This window comes from Mixophyes fleayi, chromosome 5 (assembly GCF_038048845.1).
Source record: "Mixophyes fleayi isolate aMixFle1 chromosome 5, aMixFle1.hap1, whole genome shotgun sequence".
NCBI classification, from domain to species: Eukaryota; Metazoa; Chordata; class Amphibia; order Anura; family Limnodynastidae; genus Mixophyes; species Mixophyes fleayi.
This window is the reverse complement of record NC_134406.1, coordinates 38,175,816-38,196,504: the sequence shown is the minus strand read 5'-3', so window position 1 is coordinate 38,196,504 and position 20,689 is coordinate 38,175,816. Positions and strand designations below refer to the sequence as shown.

The window sequence follows — 20,689 nt, the reverse complement described above, 5'->3', positions numbered from 1 at the left end:
CAAACGCAATGCAATATTCCCTTTCAGTACTGCGGCTATCTTTGCCTGTAATAAGAAGCGATCAGGATGCGCCTCTTTCCTCAGTGATGTATGTAGCCCCTTGTGATTTGATTAAACTCCATTCCACTGACTACTGAGTCAGCTCACAAAATGGCTGCTTCCATAATGCACATCCTTATCAACATTTTAAAAAGTTTCCAAGAACATGGATGTTTGCTGGACAAGTTACATGTATGTATATGTGCGTGCGGGTGTCTTTTCATCCGGCTATGACTTGTTCCGCCATTTTTGTGTGTTGACGTTGGAAAGATGGAGCAGAGAAGGAGCTTTGCAGGGACTTGCTGATCCCTGTGAAAACCAGATTGACGTGCGGGCAATGTTGTTTACAAAACAGGTCGTTAACATGGATGGGCGAAAGTATAAATGTTCTTCCTGCCTTGGTAATGTCATTAGTTCTCAGTAAATTAACAAACTGTATTCTTATTAATATTGCTAGAGCCCAATATGTGGTCTACAAAATGGCTGCTATCACTGTGTTTAGGAGACACTTGGCCTATCTGATCATGCAAATGTAAATAAATGATAGCTTTATTTAGTCCTGACGATTTAATGTCTGTCAATTCCTCTATTTTTCATGTAATGCAGTGTTTCACTAACACTTTAAAATGCATGAGAGTTGAGTTCTGTCCTAACAATATCCCATCTTATTCCCAAGAAAAGAAAGCCATTATAGCTAACGTATAACCGGATAACAAATCTATAAACTGGTGTCTGCTGAGTGCATTGTGACAGAGATGATCCCCTTAGAATACAGCGAGGACGTAATCAAGCAACCAAGGAAAGAATTTCCTCCTCAAAGACACTTGTTGTCGCCTTCTCATTTCGTAGACCAGTGTTAGAATTCCGCTTCTTCTTGACAGGTTTGGCAAACATCGGAAAGATGACAAGATTGAACACAGGGGATCATGGAAAATGAAAATGCAAGAAGCCCACCCTTCAGAAGATGACAGAATGCGAATGAGGCAAGAACAGGAGAGGTAGACTTCAAGTGCTGCTTAATTAGCATCTAACCAGGCAGCATGCGCATCTTGTGCCACATTGAAAGCTATTGACATAACCTTTTTCAAACCACACTACAAGAGTTTTAAAATATCACCGTGTTTGCTTCACTGACTTATTTTTCACTGTCTTTATTTTTAGCTTTTTTTTTTGTTCATTTTAACTATTTATTTATTCTGCATTTATATGTTGAAAAAGTACAGTTTCTGCATTGCAGTGATTGTTCAGCCTGAACTTATTGGCTTTTAGCTAGGGATTGTAGGTGTCTGAAATGCCCCCTACCAATATATCACAGTATCACTGATAATCCGCATGTGAACATGTAGAGCCCCTTTATATGTTTATATGTCTATATTTTCTCATGTTACCCGGTATGTGGTGTGTAATATGGCACATTTTATATTAATTATAGTATATACAATTTTAGAATAAAACACCAGACAATAAAATGCCAAAAGGCTCTATATGTTCTTTTCTTCATGATGATTTAAAGCATTGATTTAGGGGTTATATTATTATTATTATTATTATTATTTTTGTATATTATCTATTGTTATTGTAAAGTCTTAACTTTCCTGTATCTTACGTAGAATGCTACAGCCACATCTATCTTAAACCAGCCATGGTTGTATGTAGCCTTTTTAATTCTACTGTGATCCTATTATCTATTAACCCTTGATTTGCCCATTTTATTAGCTTTGTGAGTGGTACATCTAAATGTCAGTATTATACAGTGTTAGTCAGATCAGGAGAATCTTGTATTTGAGGGGAGTCCAGTTGTCTGCTGTTTCTGTTACTATGTCTAGTAACTAACTATTTTAGCATACTTGAATACTCTCCCGGAATGTCCTGGAGATTCCCAAATTTGGGGTAGTTTTCCCGGACTCCAGGGATCGCAGGCCATCCTCCCGCATCCTAATGAAGAGGGATGGGGGCCCTCAAGGACTTGTTTAAATTGTGAGCTCTCCTCAATGGAAGTGCAGTAAGCTGGCACGTATGTATTGCAGTTGTGTTAAATCTAGTACAGAGGACACAAACTCCCCTGTCTCAGAGCCCATCCGTACTCTGCTTGCTGCTGTTGGCTACTAATGAAGACTCTAATTCTCTTATTGGCTACAGGTTGGTTCTAGCCCTGACCACTTATTCATAGTCGTGCAAGAGAAAATGAGGTGCTCACACCCTTGTGCATTGTAAGGACTCGTTCTCTACGCACAAAGCTTTGTATTAGAGAAACATCAATGACTGCAGTTTTTTCATTCTGTAAAGAGCTGTACTGGAGGGTAGATTAATCTCTTTTGTGTTATGTATCCTGGTATATTTACACTTGTTGTTGGCAGAGGCAGAGGATTATATGTTTTGTGGCAGCAAAGAACCTTAAATGATCTTCTCCAGAGATTCACGTTTATTATCTGTAAATCAATGTCTGTTTCCCAGCTCTCGCCATTCTCTTTTATTGGTTTTTCTGTTTTCTCTAAAACACTTGATTTTTTTTCATATCGATATCTGTAAATAAGAGAAATCCTGATTTCATATTTTCCTTTCCCAAGAGACGACGTCTTTGGGGATTTTTCTGGTTTTCCCCATAAATGATTGTATCTCAGTTTAGCAAATACTGATTAAGTGTCCTGGTAGGAGGTTAGGTATTAAAGGTTTACTTAAAAGATATACTAATAACATTTATTTTTTCCCTGTCAGTGGTTGGCAGACATTAGTCTTTCGCTGTGGAAGACATGCTTTCCTCCTAGCCACAGCACTGGGACTATATCCACAACAGTTCTCCTACTTGTGCTATGCTCCATCCTGGTGTGTCCTGAACTCTGCAGTGTGCTGTGTTTGTCTTCAAGGGTGGTGTTGTCACAATATATATTGTACGTGGCCATGTCCTATAGTGTTTGTGGAGTATACAGTGTTGCCGCAACCATTGTGACCATAGGAGTATTATTATATGTGCTCCTCAAGTGTTTTATATATGGCTAGTTCCGGGTCGATCAGTAATATCTTGCAATGATCCCATTTGGTAAACTAACTTCTGTCTGAATTGCACCTTTCATTATGATAACCTGCACAGATCTTATTACATCAATATATTTCCAGTATAGCAAGTTACTTCTTTTGTGCAGTGAATTACAGGGCAGTAATTAGGTTAATTTGGTTAAACTTGAGGGCACAGGGGTGTCTGTTTTCTTTCTGGCCCCAGACGATAACATTTCTAAGTACGGCTCTGAGTGTGGAAAGTGCAAGCCTCCTCTGCATATTTCTACAGTTATGCCTACTTATAGAACTACTTGTATATAGTGGAGCATGTGATAATTGATACATCATCAGCTAATGATTTATATTGGCCATGGCTCCCTTAAATTGTACTATAATTCTACAGGTTCTGGAGGGACAACCCGCCAGCTAAACAGATCCTTGTTTCATGTATTGCCGACTTCAGTGTGATCTTACAGAGCGGCATATACTGGTCCACCGTAAGGGAATGTAAAACTTGTATATAAACAACTGGTTACTGAGGTTCTTAAGCTGTCTCTCTGGATGAGGGCAGACAAGAATATTGCTTGCTAATACAGCACACATTTGTTTGTTGCATGAAGGTTGCTGTATAGCATGTGTGAAGGAAGTATGTTTGGCAACTCATGGAATCATGTATTTGTGTATGGAGTCTGTAATGACACTTTATGTGGTGTGAATCTTGCGTTTCCCCTGGCACATTGTGGTTTGAAGCTGCTGGGAAGAACTGCGTTGAGAAACCTGAAAGCGATAGATTGGCAGCCTGGAGAAATGGCGTTCCCTGGCCTTCACAATCATAAATAATTCAGTGCAGATTACAGCGAAACACGCGCACAAAATAAATGTTTTTATGTTAGCGCAGTCACTGTCAAGTGGAGCTGAATTGTATTGAATTCTGGAAGTGTTAATCAAACACACTGGTATTCCTGCTCAATTAGCCGAGCTATGTCCGGCATGTACCGTTGCCAAAGTGAACTTTTCTTTAATTTGATTTTAATTGCAAGGACAAATATCCATTTTATGTCCCCGCATCCGACCGCTCGGTCTTATTGCTTCAATTGCATCATGAAAAGAAAACACCAACTATTGTCCATGTATAACTTGGCTCCCGCTAGAATGAAGTTCATTGAGGACCGTCCATTTAATGCACGTTTCCATTCTCTGAGAAGCCGTCTTTTTTTAATGATGTAATACTTCTGGGAAATTGGTTGGCAATAATGAATTTACAGTGTGGAGCAGCATCAAACAAAAATCCCATGGGGACCAGAGAACAAGCAAATGGTCCATTAAAAATAAAATCAATTAAGCCAACGGTTTTTATAGAGAGAATACCATACCTCAACCTCATCTTTTCTAATAATAATATGCTTACAGCTGTATTCTGCTTACACGCCTATAGTATTTGGTCATATTGATTGAAGAGGGGCAAACATATTAATGATAATGCTGGGCATCATTGATTGAATAAAAGGGCTTTTTCATGTATACATATTTATTATTCATGTCCATCAGGAGTTCAGGCACTATACTTCTTAGAACCTACAAAACATTGGTCAACTTGCCATCAGTCACCTATTTTGTATTAACTAATTATGCAATTATTTATCATGTCTGACTAATCTTAATCCCAAATATTTTCTCTTTTACAAAAATAGTCAACACAAAAGTAATTGAAATGAGGTACATTATTAAGTTTCAATCATTATTAGTCATGGATATAATTTGGGTACTGGATCAAATTGTTTAAGAACTTCTGACTTTGTCCAGAGGTACTTATATTAACTTTCCACATTAAAAGTGACTATAACGTTCTCTAAATACATTACTTACAATACTCTCTCTAGCTTCTGTCTGAGGGGCAAATGTATCAAGCTGAGAGTTTTCCGACGGGTTTGAAAAGTGGAGATGTTGCCTATAGCAACCAATCAGATTCTAGCTATAATTTTGTAGAATGTACTTTATTAATGATAGCTAGAATCTGATTGGTTTTTCAAACCCGCCGGAAAACTCTCAGCTTGATACATTTACCCCCGAGTCTTGTATTGATAGACAGTTGTTTCTTTCACTGTTCTTCCATTGCACTGGGACACTCAGTATTGGGTACAATCGATTTCAGAGAGCAGCTATACAACCCTTTCTCATGATGTAACTGTGTCTAAGCATGACCGTAGAAATATAAGCAATGTATTTAGTACACGTGGTAGGTGAAGCATGTTCAAGACCACAGATTTGTCACGTGGTAAACTAATCTAGATATGTTTATAGGCGGACACTTAATCAAAACAAATGTTATATCATTGTGTAGCGCCTGATTCATCACACATTACTGATGACGCTTTTTTACACTTTTCCCGGACTAATTAGTTTCCAGTGTTTTTGATAGTTGTCCTCTTTATTGAGGAAGCCATGATTGCTATATAGTACAGCTTCAGTGCGAGTATAGGATGGCTGGTGTAGTCTAGTAGCGATGAGAAGGTTGTACCAACATATTAGAAGGTATCCTTAGGAGTCATAACACTGCTGATTAGAGACAAAGCACACTAAAATAAATGTGTGTCCACTTATAAAGTTGCTTTTCTTGCATGTGCTGGCCTCCTATCTGTGACTGAGGGGTTATTGAATTCAGATGACGCGTCGGTTTCTTGGGATGGAAGCACGATTTCTAGAAGTCTCAGCTTTCATATTTCAGATATGAGCGGATGGTTTAAAAGCCTGTCTCCAAGTCGAGTGAGAGATAGAACTTGATAGTAGTTAAGAGCTGCTTCGCCCATCTTGTCTGCCCATTTTTTTTGTGCAGCATTAAGCTGTTTGTGCAACTTGATCTCTGTTCTATTATAATCATCACAGAATATCTATCAGATGTTTGCATTATCTTAATGATTCCATCGCCCTTCCTAAGTGTAAGATACTTCATTTTATCCACTTTGCAGTGGCTAATGCTTCTCTTCGTCTGCCCGTATTGTGTTTGAAATCATTATTCTGTTTAAAGTTCTAAAATTTTCACTATTTAGAATGATTCTTAACTGATAAATCCAGTTTATGAATAAAAACAATATTTCAGCATAGTCTACAAAACCTTATAGTTTCGCTCTATGTCCGGTGACTTCCTTATCTCATGTCAGAGTTTTAGCTTGTTGGGCAGGAAGATTTTGTGTTCGGAAGTAATTCACAAATAACATAAACCTATTCCCACACAACACTTTCTTAAATAGCCATGTGACATATTTGGGGTCAGTGTTCTCTTCCTGTTGTTTATATAGTACCAATCCTGTTCAGTGGTGTACAGAGAATATGTAGTCCTTCATATCAGTCCCTGCCCCGTTGGAGCTTGCTTGCTAAACTCACTAAATAACGCACGTACATACTATTTCGACAGATTCCAATAACCTACAACTATATTTTTGGACTGTGAGGGGTGAAGTCGGAGCACCCAGTGGAAACGCACAAACACTGGAACAATATCTGCCACACTCAGCGCTTTGGTTGGAAATAAACCCAATACCCCGTTGTGAATCAGCAATGCTAACTACTGTGCCACCGTGCTGTAGTAATGGACAGAATTGAATGCGTCAAAAAGTATTTCTACATTTGCAAGCTTGTTCTACTGGATGCAGGAATTTGTTTTCATATAGAAATGTATTTGATACCACAATATTCCTGCTTCAGTTTGACAGGAGCCTAACATTGCTTTTTCCATAACCTCTCAGCCTGTGGTCGTCTCTTTGGCTCCATTTCCCTCTTCACATCTGTCCTCACAATCATAACACGAATCACTCAAAAGCCGTATACTCCTCCGAAACACTCTGTGCTGCTGTAAGCTTTCTGAGGATTTGATTGGCTACAGGTTATTCTATCCCTGCCCACACAATAGGACCTAAGTCAAACACTAAAAAATGACCACTCCACACAGAAGGTCATACTTACCTTAGAACACTGTGGAACGGTAAACGGTTGAAGTGTGGATAAGACTTTAACCACTATAAGGGTACAGGGCTATGCCCCTGAGCTTGTGTGTTCATAGATATCCAGCCACCTGCCATGACAGTCTTGGACAGCACTCATTTAGTTAGTATTGTATCAGAGCACAAGCTAGCAGGAGATATCTGTTCACACACACTGGCTGAGAGAGGCATGTTGGCCAGGTACTCTGGCTGTAATTCATAGCTTGCTAATAGTCATAGTTCTGCATCCAGACAATGAGAGAAGGGGCTAGTGAAGAAGTGTATAATACCCACTTGTTACTGAAGGTAAATGTTTCCAGCTATACAGCAACTTGCTATAACCGTTTGCCCTCTATACAGGTTGTCTCGCTCCAGCTGCGCGTTGTGATCTCCATTCTGGATAATGTTGGTAGTTATTAAAGGGGTGTGTTACGCACTGCTGTGAAATGCCTTCCTGGCCTCTGGCACTGAAAGAGAAGAGGCCAATTCCTAATCGCAGTGTGTTGTAATGAATCCATTTGTACTGATGCAGTAATTAAAATGATCTAGCACTGAACATTCCCAGGGGCCTCGATTGTACAACACCCCTGGGGAAAGTCGTCTTTCCCCATATGTCAGCTGGCACTACGCGTTTCCTTGTTCTGTTCTGTACTATAGGTGCTGGGAGCTGTTCTCTAATGAATAGAAATGTAACAAGCGATGTAGGGGGAAAAATGAACTGTGGCGTCTCTTGATCACGGAGCTTCATCCATTTTAATTAGAAGAAAGGCTAGTGAGCACTGTGACAAGTGTCTAGAATTAAAATCATTAATTTGTGTCAAGCTGGAAAGAGACTACTAATGTGGGTTTTGTGACAGCAGGTAGCAAATTAACCTTATTATCGTATCTGTATCTTTGTATATATTTTTGTAATTCAGGATCGGATCTTCATTTAGTTAGTTCAAGAGGAATAATGAATTTCCTTAAATATAAAGTATTTTTTAAGCCAAATATGCATTTGCTAAGACGTAGTTTTTTATAGTAATATGCTTTACTCGTGCGATTTTATACATTTTAAAAAGCCTTCTTTATTTTTCCTTTTTTTTTTTTTTTTTCATTTTTTTGCAGCATAAAATGTTATATACTTTTTTTTTTTTGTTTTTTAATTGTTGCAGTGACAGTAGACTTAAGTTTGTGTACAGGTATACCATTAGCTATTACAGGATATATTCTTATTATTTTTGTGTCGGGTTATACCAAGGAGGAACCTGTTATAACAGAATTGTTGAAAAACTGTAAACTCAAACGTTTTTCAAGGTCATATCCCAGAGCTCTTCAGCATCACAAACAGGGACTGCTAGGTTCTCAAAAGACCTTGGACCATTATACTCATCATGTTTATAGTCCAACCAGGCACAGACATATGGTATAAAGTTACACTAATAAGAGGACGTTTATGGTTTGCTTATAGTTGTTATATGATGATGAAGCCACATAACAGATCTAATACATAAAATAAATTTTGGGGTTAAACTGTGAAAATGATCCAGAACTCTGTGGTCGGGGACTGTGCATCTGGTGTCTGCGTGTAGACACACAATGGCCATAACCATATCATTCAGAGATGCAGATGTATGTGTACATAAAATGCTCGCCATACGGCAATGTAATGTTTGGGAGATTTCTGTGCTGACCAAAAAAAACCTTATAATTCTCAAAAACTTGTAAAGATTGTAATTGTCCAAAAAGAGATCAATGCTGGCATAGTGGGCAGACACAGTGCAATATCATCATCATCATTTATTTATATATCGCCAGTAGCGCTGTACAGAGAACTCGCTCACATCAGTCCCTGCCCTATTGGAGCTTACAGTCTAAATTCACTAACATATATACACACACAGACAGACACATAGACTATGGTCAATTTGATAGCAGCCAATTAACCTACCAGTATGTTTTTGGATTGTGGGAGAAAACCCACACAAACACGGGAGAACATACAAACTCCACACAGATGAGGCCATGGTCGAGAATTGAACTCATGACCCCAGTGCTGTGAGGCAGAAGTACTAACCACTAAGCCACCAATATATATTTAGATTTAATTTAGCTGGCACTGTCTCCTCAATTTGTTTATTTAAACAATACAATTGTTTGAAGTATTGGAAAAAATATATTTTTTTTTTTAAAACACCCATCAAGCTCACAAATTGTTAAAGGTTTCATTCTGCAAAACCAAAAAAGATGAGCCTACCTAAATCCAAGACACTGGATGACCTGCAGGTCACACAGAAGAATAACGCTGGTGTCCTCTTTCTCCCTCAGCCATCTGGAACACTTAAACCTCAGCTGCAGGAGAGTTGAACAGCAGGGCATTTTTTTGGTATATTTATAAAGTTCCCTGTAAGACCATAATATTTTTATACCGGAAAGCAAATGTTTTTTATTTCTGTGACCTAAATATTTTCTTTGACGCTTAATTTCTCATGTGATCAATAGAAGGTGTAATAGGATCCTTTTTTCCGACCCCACAAAATGTTTGTCTCTGTAGTATACGCACTTTGAAACTTTTCAGTTCCCTTCTTTAGGAAAGCAATGTAACGATAGTCTGTTGTCTAATGAAATCCTGTATCCATAACATTTTTATTACGCACGCACCTGTTATACTCCTACGTGTCAAGAAGATATGTGTTTATAAAGATTTTTACAAGTTCTGTGCAAAATTACTCTGCTGAACTATTAAACTAGTGAATCTAAATAGAGCATTTAATGCCACATACAATACAGGATTATCCATCTGGGATGTAACCTTTTGTCATTGAGCGCAGTGCATGTGGCCCGCTGTCACTTTACTACAGACTAGTTCCCGAGCGTCACCTGATCCCTTAAAACAGAGGTGGTCAAACCCAGTCATTCAAGAGCTACCAACAGGTCATGTTTTCAGGATTTCTGTCTGTAGAAACGGGTGCAATAGTTACTGACCCAGAGAAATAAATGAACTCATCTGTGTGTATGATTAAAGAAATCCTGAAAACATGAGCTGTTGATAGCGCTTGAGGGCTGATTTGAGCTCCTCTGCCGTAAGCAGACTTGCCAACCTTTGACAAGTGAATTCCGGGAGATCCCGGGCAGGGGGCAAGGTTGGAGGGTGGGGTGCGGTCAATCGCTTCATTTTGGCCCCACCCCCGCGACGAAAACTTCATTTTGTTGCGGGGATGGGGCCAAAATGATGCGATTTCATTGCGAATCGCATCATTTTAGCAGGTAAATTCAGTATGCGGGATATTTGCCTGCTCTCATGGGAGTCCGGGAGACGTACCCAGATTTCGAGAGTCTCCCAGACATTCCGGGAGAGTTGGCAAGTATGGCTGTAAGACATGTTATTAGAGAATGCGATTCCCTGCACAATGATTGTTAGCATACTATCCCATTACAGCTCATGCACACTATCAAATTTTGTATCTGGATTTTTTGCAGTTATCCCACATTTAAAGGGGAACCATAAGTCAGTGGGATAGTTCTCATTGGTATAACAAGAGACTGCAGCATTTTATATGTAGATACCCATCATCGTGGGATACCAAACATTTTTGTTTTGTTGTGACAGACCCACCGACACCAATGCCACACGATTTACTCAGAAGTGTACGACATTGTAATAAAACCTGGGTCATGAGTGGTTTTGAAGTATTTAATGGGAACTGCAGCTCATCTGTTACCTTTTACAATTAAAATATAGTAGATGCATAATCCCCAGGATACATCTTATTTTAAGAGTTTTCACTTGTTACTTATAAATTCTGGTGTCTCGACATTTACTGCTGTTTAGAGGCATTAAAAACGCATCACAAAGGCAAATATGAACAGCGCTGATGTGCTCTTCAGCCAGATGTGTGGAATAAATTAGCTTGTTTACAATAGATATAATTTAATGTCACTAATTCGCAAATATGACAATGATTAATGATGTCGGGATTTTATCCGCCTGCGTTTAATATACATATACATGTAGGTGGTAGCAGTGTTAATTTGCTCCTGAAAGGCTATCTCCCCATAATGTGGGCTTTTCACTTTGTGACCTACTGAACTCTCTGTCTTAAGACATGAGCTCGCTCCTTGTATTCATTTTATTACCACTAAGAGCATTTTCTCTCATTTAAAAGGGCCTATAAAATCTAGCTAATAAAACGTATGTGGTGCAGATGTTACTATTGCTTACAAAAGGATGACACTTGGAATTTGTTTGTATATTGTAATCATCATCTATACTTCTGTTTGGGGGACTTTGTATTGAGAACTGTAGACCAATCTGCTACCCGCACCCTCTCACCCTGCAGTAAGACTGGTTTTGGCCATGACTTGGAATTAGCATGACCATGACACTAAGGGCATAATGTCCACCGTCCAACTCCTGCCCTGCCCCGAAATACCACGTGCCACAGTGTTATTCCCACCCAACAATAGAAGCTTTTTGCCTGACATTTCTGTTGACAACATGACCATAAATCTCACCCCGCAAGCCCGCTGCTTATGTGTATGTAATCCTTGACTCACACCTATCCTTTGTTTCCCACATCGACGCTTTATCTAAATCATATTACATACATCTAAAGAACATTTCCAGAATACACACATATCTCACACAAGACACTGCCAAAACTTTAATTCATGCACTCATCTCCCGCATCGATCCTGCCTCCTTACTGTTCTTCCGAAAATCAGACTTGAGCCCCTACAATCTATTTTTCAAGCAGCGGCTAGATTGATTTTGCTTGCTAATCACTCTTCCTCTGCTCAGTTACTCTGTCAGTCTCCTCATTGGTTGCCTGTGTTTCAAAGAATCCAATATAAAATTATTCTAACATACAAGGCCATCAACAGAATTGCACCAACATACATCTCCCCACTTGTCTCAAAATATCTACCGACTTGACACCTCCTGTAAAGAAATGGGCATGATGTATGGAACCTCTTAATCTAATCCATACCTGGACTCAACTTTTTAGCCATGTTGTTATCCGGAAGTATCTGTGATGGAACTATAACATCTCCTTGGAAAAGTACTTCAGGGGTTAAATTCCACCTCCACAGGGAACACTCAGGAGTTCAGTGAATTAAGATATCCATTGTTATTTCTGTTTGCTCCCTGTTGTCCACTAGTGAGCTCTACAGCCAGCCAGGAGCTGGACCCAGTAGGAGTCATCTGAGAGAGGACACCTGGGGAGGTAGGGGAGGGGGTTGGATAATGTGAGGAGCCCACCAATCGAGTCCTTTTGCAACTCCCCTGGGCAGGCACTTCCCAAGGTGGGATTATGCTGTGATAAGAGCCTACCCTTGGAGTTGGACATGTATGTGACTGACTCTGGCTAAGAGATGATGCTCTGACAGAGATGTGCTGTGGAACATATCTCATTGGATTTTATTGAACTGATTTCCTCACTTGTTGGGCCTGCTATCGTTAAGGGGGCCGTGTTGTATTTAATCATGTTATGCAGAATAAATTATCCTTCTATTTTTCCTCTAATACCATGACTGAGTGATTTGGGAGCCATGTATCTTCACACCTCCGTTCTGCACAAGATCTGCGTCTCTCTTCCACTCTCATCACTTCCTCCTATTCTTGGTTACAGGACTTTTTTTTGGGCTGCACCCACTTTATGGAATTCACTTCCTCGCACCACAAGACTTTCCTCTAGTCTTCAAACCTTCAAGTGTTCTCTGGATACACACCTCTTCAGACAAGCTTATAATATTCCTCAACCACCCTCTTAATCTCCCTAGGTTACTCTATTACCACCCTCTATACAGCTAACACAAGACCAACAACCCTCTGACCAACATAGTTGTGGGATTGAGCGTACAGCCCACTAAAGACTTGTAATCTTTGCATTATAGCTGGACAAATATTCAATATGATGTAGCACTTACCCTTGTGTATCAAACCATTGTCCCATAGATTGTAATCTATTACTGTTTGTTCCCAATTGTAAAATGCTACATAATCTGCTGGCGCTATATAAATAAATGTTGATGATGATAGGTGTGCGCACCCCCTTCATGATACTGCTATCTGTGTGCGGCCCCCTCCTTTTTTTTTTTTGCTACCACACTCTCCTGTAATTGGTTTCTTCCATACTACTCTCTCCTTCCCCTGTGTATGTCGTGTTCTTCATCTCACAGTATCGACTATAATTCCTGTTCTCCCCCTCACAGCCCCCACCATGTAATTAATTTACTACTCCTTTAGCCCCCTCACCCATATTAACCCCCTCATTTCCTCACCTACCACCCCATGTCCTTTTATCACCTGTAATTCAAGTTTCTTACCTTGTCGAGGAGGCGGATATCAGCCTCTGGTCATATGATCATACACATCACACTGATCAGTACTGCTGCTCCTCTGTGTCCGTGACTAGGTGCATGACACAGTGTGACAGCACTTTGCAGCACCGTGGTCCCAATCTATCACTAACATGACAGAGCAGTAGTGTAAGGTATATAATCACATGAGAACAGAGACTGGCATCCACCTACTCTACCAGATAATAAGGAGAATGGAAGGCCAGCAGAAAGAATTGTTAGCCATTGAGGAATTTATGGCGCTGTAGGTAATAGTGCCCATCCTGCTTACACCACGTTTCTGTAACATTGTTCCACTCTATTCTGTAGAACGTGTCTACTCTACTTTTTCTGTGTGCGTTTTCTCCTCTAGCTTATGAATATTGAAATAATAACACCAACTATTTCATCAGTATAGAAAGTGTTCAATGTACATTGTACAGATTCCATTTGTGGTGACTGGAGGCACAAAAATAACGTGCGCCAAATATTATACCGCTAGGTTGGTTCATGAGAGACCAATGCAGTACAGTTGGTGAACCACACATGTCGTACAGATTGCAGTGTAGCTCCTGTTACCTGATTTGGGAGCCATGTACCGGCGTGGTAGGACTCGGCCCCTGTCGTACTCCAGCATATCTCATGTTCAGCCTTTTTGGCTACAACTGGGCAGTTTAAGCCTCCCTGCCTGATATAAGGAGTCTGGATATGGGAGTGGTCCTTCTATTGCTACAGGGGGTCAGATGTCCTTCAAATTAGAGATAGAGAGAGTATGTGCTACTATGCTGCTATGCACAAAACATGACACTAAAGTTCAGTTACTAGAGTTTTATTTAAATTTAATGTGATGTTTTTTTATGCTCTATAGGTTTGTGACTCTTATTGCAGAAACAGATCTCTAAGAGCTTTCCCTTTATGAAACTAAATGTTGCTTGATAGGTTTGCAGTGAATTGAACTGTGCAGAGCGAAGGCTGTCAGGATCTCTTCCTCTTGTAGTGTCGGGCAGAATATGCGCGTCTGCTTCCTCAGCAGCTCACCTAATTGTCAGGGTTTTCTGGAGAGACAGCAGCCCTGCAGCATACTGTAATGGTCCATCAGACTGGCACCTGTGTATATTGTGTAATCACTATCCGTCAGGCTTGACATTTCTCCACTCTCTTTTGAAGGCATATGTGTGCATTTAAAATGCATAGCATACTGTACGTAGTGTATCTGGAACAGCGGCTTAGCAAGAGTGGAAGAAACCTTCTCTTCGGCTCATTTCCTAAGTCACACAAATACTTGATGGAGAAATGTGTCCATAGCTCTCTCACTACACAGCATATCTGTCCTCACAGCAACACCAGATTTCTTAACACTAATGTTAACTCTTCCCTTGTTACTTTCTGATTCCTTTGGAGAACTTCAAACAAGTGCCTTTTATTTCTCATAATATATTAACAAGTCTCTTCCTGTAGGCATCCCAGTCTGTGTTAGTACAGGGTCACATATATATATATATATATATATATATATATATATATATATATATATATATAAAAAAATTCCCAGCATATCTTTATTATATGTAATTCCTCTGGCCCCCTAACTTCCCCTTGGTTCTTGAGAACCAATGCCCCAGTTACTTCACCATGATCTCTTGCAGAATGTAGATTTTCCGGCATATATGGTCTATCGAGTCAGAGCCAAGATTTTTCTCAGTACAAGTTCACGTTCAATGTTATGTGCTATGCTGGGCTCTTGGGTGACTCATTACATTGCCATTCTATAGACTTTTTCAGGAACTGGTATTATTAAAGAAAAATACTCTAAATTTACAACCTCTGTAGGTATTCGTGTTAACTGGATCTCACGTGATTCAACGTTGCAATTCTGGATTATAGTGGAATATGGGGTGACAACATAATGTAGCCAGTCCATCAATTCTAGAAGTCAGTAAAAAAAACCAAAAATGAGGTAGCCAGTGTTCATCCATTTACATAGAAAATGTAGCCTCCAGTACTAATATTTATAGGCTGTTTGGCTCCTAGTGTTTGTGCAGCCCTTGGTTGGGGCCTTCATATGATGGTGTGCTTGTTTGTCCTCATTGCTTTCTGAGTAAAGTGTCTATTTTTCAGATAAAATTAATGTAATTGTATGTTTGTTTTCCTACAGATTCACATTCACTAAAAACATTCTTTAATCTTTCTGGTTTTTAATTTCAGTGCTTCTGTCATGTTTACGTATCATCAGGCATGCATGCTCATTTTCAATATTTATTTTATGGGGGAGGGGTTGACTTGAACAAGACACAACAATATTTTTCTCTTCTCATTGAAAAATGAGCCAGAAAAAGATCTCTGCATGGTGATGTAAATGCATTGGTGAAAAGCATAAAAGGATGTTAGAAAGATAAAGCAATGTTGCAGAAGGTTCCATACAAGCCAACAGATTAGTCATATGAAGGTAGAAAACCATTGAACTCCAGCTGTGTGTAACCAATCTGCAAGACAGATAGAAACCAGCAGAGTTCTATACTGCTTCCTCTTTTTATTGTGAATAATAAGCGTCATCATAAGTATTACGTTATCCAATTGCAGAAATAAGTATGGAACATCATTTTATTATGTTTCCTGCAATACTGATCAGACTGTGGCATGTACAAAAGTGGTGTTTAAGTTTGTGTAAAAGATTCCCAGTATTGTTTTTCTTTTCTCTTCTGTAGAATTCAGGCTAAGACCCGGGAACTCCGAGAGAGGCAAGCCAGAGAGAAGGACTATGCTGAGATCCAAGAATATTCCAAGAATTACAGAGTCCCGGAGGATTACTCTGTCCACTATGACACAATTCCAAACAGCGGTACACTTAATTTGAACAGTAGACCCCAAAGTCCGAGAGATGGAAAGCAAATGGAAGCACTCTATGCCCAAGTAAAGAAACCGAGGAACTCCAAGCCTCCACCTGTAGACAGGTAGGGATGTACCCAGAATCACTGCATCCTTTGTGATAAATTCTTAATGCAGATCCCTTTCTCTGTGATTGTCAATCATCAGTGGCTGATTGCAGGATTAGGAAGTCTATTATGGGTTTATAAATCTTTTGTAATGAACGAGTGTATACATACTTTTTTAATGGCTCTAAAATATTCTGTCGTAATTTAAATAAAGTATTTTTTATATACGAGAAGTCTTTAAGTCTACTTTCCCTAGTATTTAGTATGCTTAGTTTTATGTATTTTTTTTCTTATTTAATTTTTTGGCTAACTGTAAAAAGCAGCACATACAAATATCACTAATTATACAAGCCAGCTTCCACGGTTTATCATGGCATTTCAGCGCAGGTTGTCTTGCACTGAATCAGCTCTATTGATATGTTCGCAGCCCTCAAATTAGTTCCTGCTGAAAATAAAGGGGATTTTGCTGGTAGCCTTTTTCTTCCTGTTAGAAGATGCACTTTTTAGTAATTGATTTTACTGCAAGTCTTTTTATTTGACCTAATTAGGAGTGTTGTTTCCGTTTTGCTTTGTAATTTTCCACATTGACTAGTTCATCAACAGATACTAAATTTCATACAGGAAACTGGGCATGCTGCTAGCTACACATGCTCTGAAAAACCCCTCTGCCATTTCTTTGCTGGTAGCTACAATTAATTGGAAAGTTGCAAATTGTTAAATTGACACCTAAGGTTAACCTAAAAGGCAGCTTTTCAAAGGCTTGTACTTGATGCTGAAAGTGTGTGTTAAGATTGGGATCTGACAGTTTTTTTTTTGTTTGCTGAATGTGAATCTTTTGCAAAGTTTTTATTATTTTTACTGTCTGTTTTTAAGATATATGTGATACAGACAAGCGCAAGGAAGTAATGTAATTATTAAAGTATGCTCATTTGTAATCAAAGTCCTACCCAACCCTCCCAATATTGGACTTCATAATATTTAGTCGAGGTGCAATTCTGCTTTGATACACCATTATTGCATTGATGGAATGTGTAATATACTGCTATCTATTATGTGTAATATGCAATGTTTAATATTTGCTCAAACTGACAAAAACCATGATAGTGTTCGATAGGAAGTCAAACCAATATTGAGCATCCAGCCTATTCATTCAGTAGGAACCAGTGACGTCCGTGGGGCACTCTGTGCCACGGCTCCCATCTCCGTATTGTCCATGGGGCACTCTGTGACGCGACTCCCGTCCCAGTGACGTCCGTGGGGCACTCTGTGACGCGACTCCCGTCTCAGTGACGTCCGTGGGGCACTCTGTGACGCGACTCCCGTCTCAGTGACGTCCGTGGGGCGCTCTGTGATGCGGCTCACATCTCGGTGACGTCCGTGGGGCACTCTGTGACGCGGCTCCCATCTCTGTATCATCCATGGGAAACTCTGTGACGCGGCTCCCGTCTCCATATCATCCATGGGGCGCTCTGTGACGTGGCTCACATCTGTGACATCCGTGGGGCACTCAGTGACGCGGCTCCCGTCTCCGTATCATCCATGGGAAACTCTGTGACGCGGCTCCCGTCTCCGTATCGTCCATGGGGCGCTCTGTGATGCGGCTCACATCTGTGACGTCCGTGGGGCACTCTGTGACGCGGCTCCCGTCTCCCTATCGTCCATGGGGCGCTCTGTGACGTGGCTCACATCTGTGACGTCCGTGGGGCACTCAGTGACGCGGCTCCCGTCTCCGTATCATCCATGGGAAACTCTGTGACGCAGCTCCCATCTCCGTATCGTCCATGGGGCGCTCTGTGATGCGGCTCACATCTCAGTGACGTCCATGGGGCACTCTGTGACGCGGCTCCCGTCTCCCTATCGTCCATGGGGCGCTCTGTGATGCGGCTCACATCTCAGTGACGTCCGTGGGGCACTCTGTGACGCGGCTCCTGTCTCTGTGATGTCACTGGTGTTTAGGAGACAGATCGGCTGCATTCTCATCAATATTAGTTTAGTACACAAGATGCTGTCTCCCTGTGTATAGGCAGAAAGTGTTCTTATCGGATTGCTATCTAGACTAGCTTTAATCCATATAAATTGTGAAATATGAAAGCTATTTCCCCATCTCCTTGTCTAGTTGCTGGTCTTTGCTATTCAGCAGTTATAGTAGTTGGTACCCTCGATTGCATGAATACGCCATGTGAAATGTGTTGGTGTAACTATTAATAATCCTGATGAGCTAATCTGTAAATTCACCCATGGCCACAATAACACAAATAATTTTTTATCCCTAACTGGAAATTAAGATTTCGGTTTCAAGAAATGTTAATTGTAAATACTACTTGTAGCACCTTTTAAGTATTTGTTGTTGCTGTGTCTACTAGAGTTAAAATGTGCCATGCTTTAGATATTGTAAGTGGAAAGAAGTTCCCTTTAGAGATTGACATAATTATAGGTTTCACTAATTGTAAATAAATGTTTCAATGTCTGTCTAAAGGGCCTTGTGTGGTCAGTGCAGTTTGGGATGTAGTGTCCCTGTGCATCTAAATGCAGCTTACCAGGTAATCATGTTCACAGCAGACTCTAGTTAGATGGATGCACAGTGAGCACGGCACAGACGTGCATTCATTGCCTTTCAAGGTGTTTGCTTATGTTTATTGCACATCTACAGAATCATAGTTACTGATGTTATGCATCATAAATATGAATACAAGATTCTGGCCCAACATGCTGTTCCTGAGCAGAATAATGATCGCATGCAGCTCTTGTCCAGTCTGACTGATGCCCCCATCCTTATTCTGCCTCTGTTCAATCACTGGGCACCTAGAGTGCATTGTCCTGCAAGTATAATCACTACAGCAAGTCTAAACGGCCTGCAAATAGTAGGCTAGCCACCCATAGCTTTCTATGGATGCTCTAATGGACACATAAATACAATAATCATCCAGGGGGATTTTCTGTAGGCCTTTTACCACAGTTGGGAAAATGCCTCTTTTAAAAAGATGACCCATTGTGAACCGTTGTTTTTTTGTTTTGTTTTATAGTGTAAGTGCTATTCAGACATGTCAGAGGATATTGTCTAGATGGAGATAAGAATTGGCTTAGGATTCTCTTTGTTTTGTTTTTCCTTTGCTCCATATGTGTTTGCTATAAAGACGTTTGATTCCCCCTCTCCTATATGCATCTATATGTATTTTATTATAACATTTCTAAGAAGTGAATTAATTAAGAGATTTATTTTGTTGGCATTTTGCTTTTAGAGCACATTCAGGAGTAGGTGATGACTGTCAAACCATTTTAATAAAAACACTCATTTTTACATGTCATTGTGGTAAAATTTGGAAGGTATGTTACATATACGCGTTTAAGTAAATTCCTATGGGAAACAAATGTAAAAGAATTAAGTCTAAAGGAATCTGGCTAAATAAAAGGGTAAGGGAACAAATAAAAAGGAAGAAGCAGCATTTAACTTGTTTAAGTCTGAAGGGACTGAGGAGTCATTCCATATCTACAAGGAATGTAATAAATCATGCAAAAAGATTAGATTCGCTCAATTAGAGAAAGGAAAAAACTAGTTGCAAAAGAAAGTAAGCCAACCCCCAAAAAGTTCAAGTATACAAATGGCAAAAGGATTTAAAAAAGACAGCATAGGACCCCAAGAGGTGAGATGAATGGATTGGTTAATGATCAGGAAAAAGCAGAAATATTAGACACTTTCTTTTTTCAGTATTTACTAGAGGGGAACAAATGGTAGGAATAATTCATAAAAATGGAAATACAACGTACAATTAATTAATACTTGGTTGACAAAGGAAGAAGTCCAAAGACGACTAAATAAAATTAAGATAAATATAGCTTCAGGTCCAGATGGCATACACCCAAGGGTTCTTATGGAGCTAAACTCAGAAATGGCTAGACCGCTGTTCTTAATTTTCATAGATTCACTCTCATTTGGCTCAGTAGCAAGGGATTTTCGAATAGCAGATGTGGAGTCGTTGTTTAAAAAGGCAATGAGATCACAACCAGGGAATTATAGACCTGTAAGTCTGACATGAATAGTGCGGAAACTACTGGACGTTATATTAAGGGATAGTTTTCAGGATGGATTTGTGAGGGGTAGGTCATGTCAAACTAATCTAATCTAATTCGTTTCTATGAGGAAGTTAGTGGGATCTTAGACCAGGACAGTACTGTAGATGGGGGTCTACTTAGATTTTGCAAAGGCCTTTGATACAGTGCCACACAAGAGGTTGGTTTACAAAATAAGGGACATGGGTCTAGTAAACAACATTTGTGCTTGGGTCGAAAACGGGTTAGAGAATAGGGAACAGAGATTTGTGAAAAATGGAAACTTTTCTGATTACTTTAGAATAGAAGCATCTAAGAGGGAATATTATTACTATGTACAATTACATTAAAAGTCAATACAGAGAACTTTCATGGGAA

The 20,689-nt window shown here is 39.8% G+C and overlaps 1 protein-coding gene across 6 annotated transcripts in view; it reads left to right on the top strand.

The window, feature by feature from the left end:
- The window catches only part of PARD3 (par-3 family cell polarity regulator), a 404,695-nt gene that overhangs the window by 282,369 nt on the left and 101,637 nt on the right, over positions 1–20,689 (top strand). For 4 of the 6 annotated variants that reach the window (XM_075212055.1, XM_075212053.1, XM_075212052.1 and 1 more), the window contains 2 exons: positions 921–1,037; positions 16,037–16,282. In XM_075212055.1, the coding sequence (XP_075068156.1) occupies positions 921–1,037; positions 16,037–16,282 (363 nt within the window). The remainder of the gene's footprint in view (positions 1–920; positions 1,038–16,036; positions 16,283–20,689) is intronic. The other 2 variants (XM_075212058.1, XM_075212054.1) reach the window with 1 other exon arrangement.